The sequence below is a fragment of the Aptenodytes forsteri genome, unplaced genomic scaffold (assembly GCF_000699145.1).
Source record: "Aptenodytes forsteri isolate BGI_AS27 unplaced genomic scaffold, ASM69914v1 Scaffold274, whole genome shotgun sequence".
NCBI lineage: Eukaryota > Metazoa > Chordata > Aves > Sphenisciformes > Spheniscidae > Aptenodytes > Aptenodytes forsteri.
In genome coordinates, this window is record NW_008795101.1 from 675176 (window position 1) to 675898 (window position 723).

The window sequence follows — 723 nt, forward strand, 5'->3', positions numbered from 1 at the left end:
AGGTTGCATTTAAAGAACGGCCTCATTGTTTTTCCCAAACAATACTCAGCAGATGGGAGAACTGAAAGTGTGTTGCAACCTTCCCTCTCTCCCCCTGCCGTGCCCGGCTTGCTGCTCCCATCCTTTGGCAGCCGATCTGAGCTCCCGGCTGGAAACCAGTTTACTGGAGCTACTGGTGGAGGGGGTGAGCACCGGCGCTCCCCTCTCTCGCTGAAAAGCCGCGGTGCTTTCGGGAAGGAGGTTTGCCAAAGGATGCCCCGGTGAGATGTGCCCGGCAGGCAGCTCCCCGCTATGGCCATATGCCCGAGCCAGTGGTGGCAGCCGGGTGATGTGCAGAACCAACCGGTGGTGGCCGGGGAGAGGCAAGATCCCCCTCGGCACCTGGGAGACGCGGCTGGGACTGGGCCACGTGGCCACAATGCCTCTTACAGCCCGGCTCCATCCCCCGGGCACCGCGGTGTGCCCGTTTCCCTGGGTGCTGACGGCGTTCGCCAGTACAGAGGTTTGTGCCAGGCCAGCTTGGCTGGGCTGCTCCTCGATGCCCCCGGGACCGGGTGCCACCAGCTACGGCACGCGCAGGGGTTCGTGCCTGGCCGCTGGCTCTCAGTCGGGTAGTCCGGGTACATCGCCTCTGCACTGAAACCAGTCTCCAAGGACGCATCTGAGTAAAGCGGTGGGAGCTGGGTGTCCCACCAGGGCCTGGCCAGAGACCCTCTCCCAGCC

The 723-nt window shown here is 64.0% G+C and overlaps 1 protein-coding gene across 1 annotated transcript in view; it reads left to right on the top strand.

Annotated features, from left to right (window-relative positions):
* Positions 1–291: 291 nt before the first annotated feature.
* The window catches only part of LOC103897121 (protein unc-13 homolog A), a 75526-nt gene continuing 75094 nt past the window's right edge, over positions 292–723 (top strand). The window contains exon 1 of the mRNA XM_019471475.1: positions 292–611. Coding sequence (XP_019327020.1) covers positions 292–611 — 320 coding nt within the window. The remainder of the gene's footprint in view (positions 612–723) is intronic.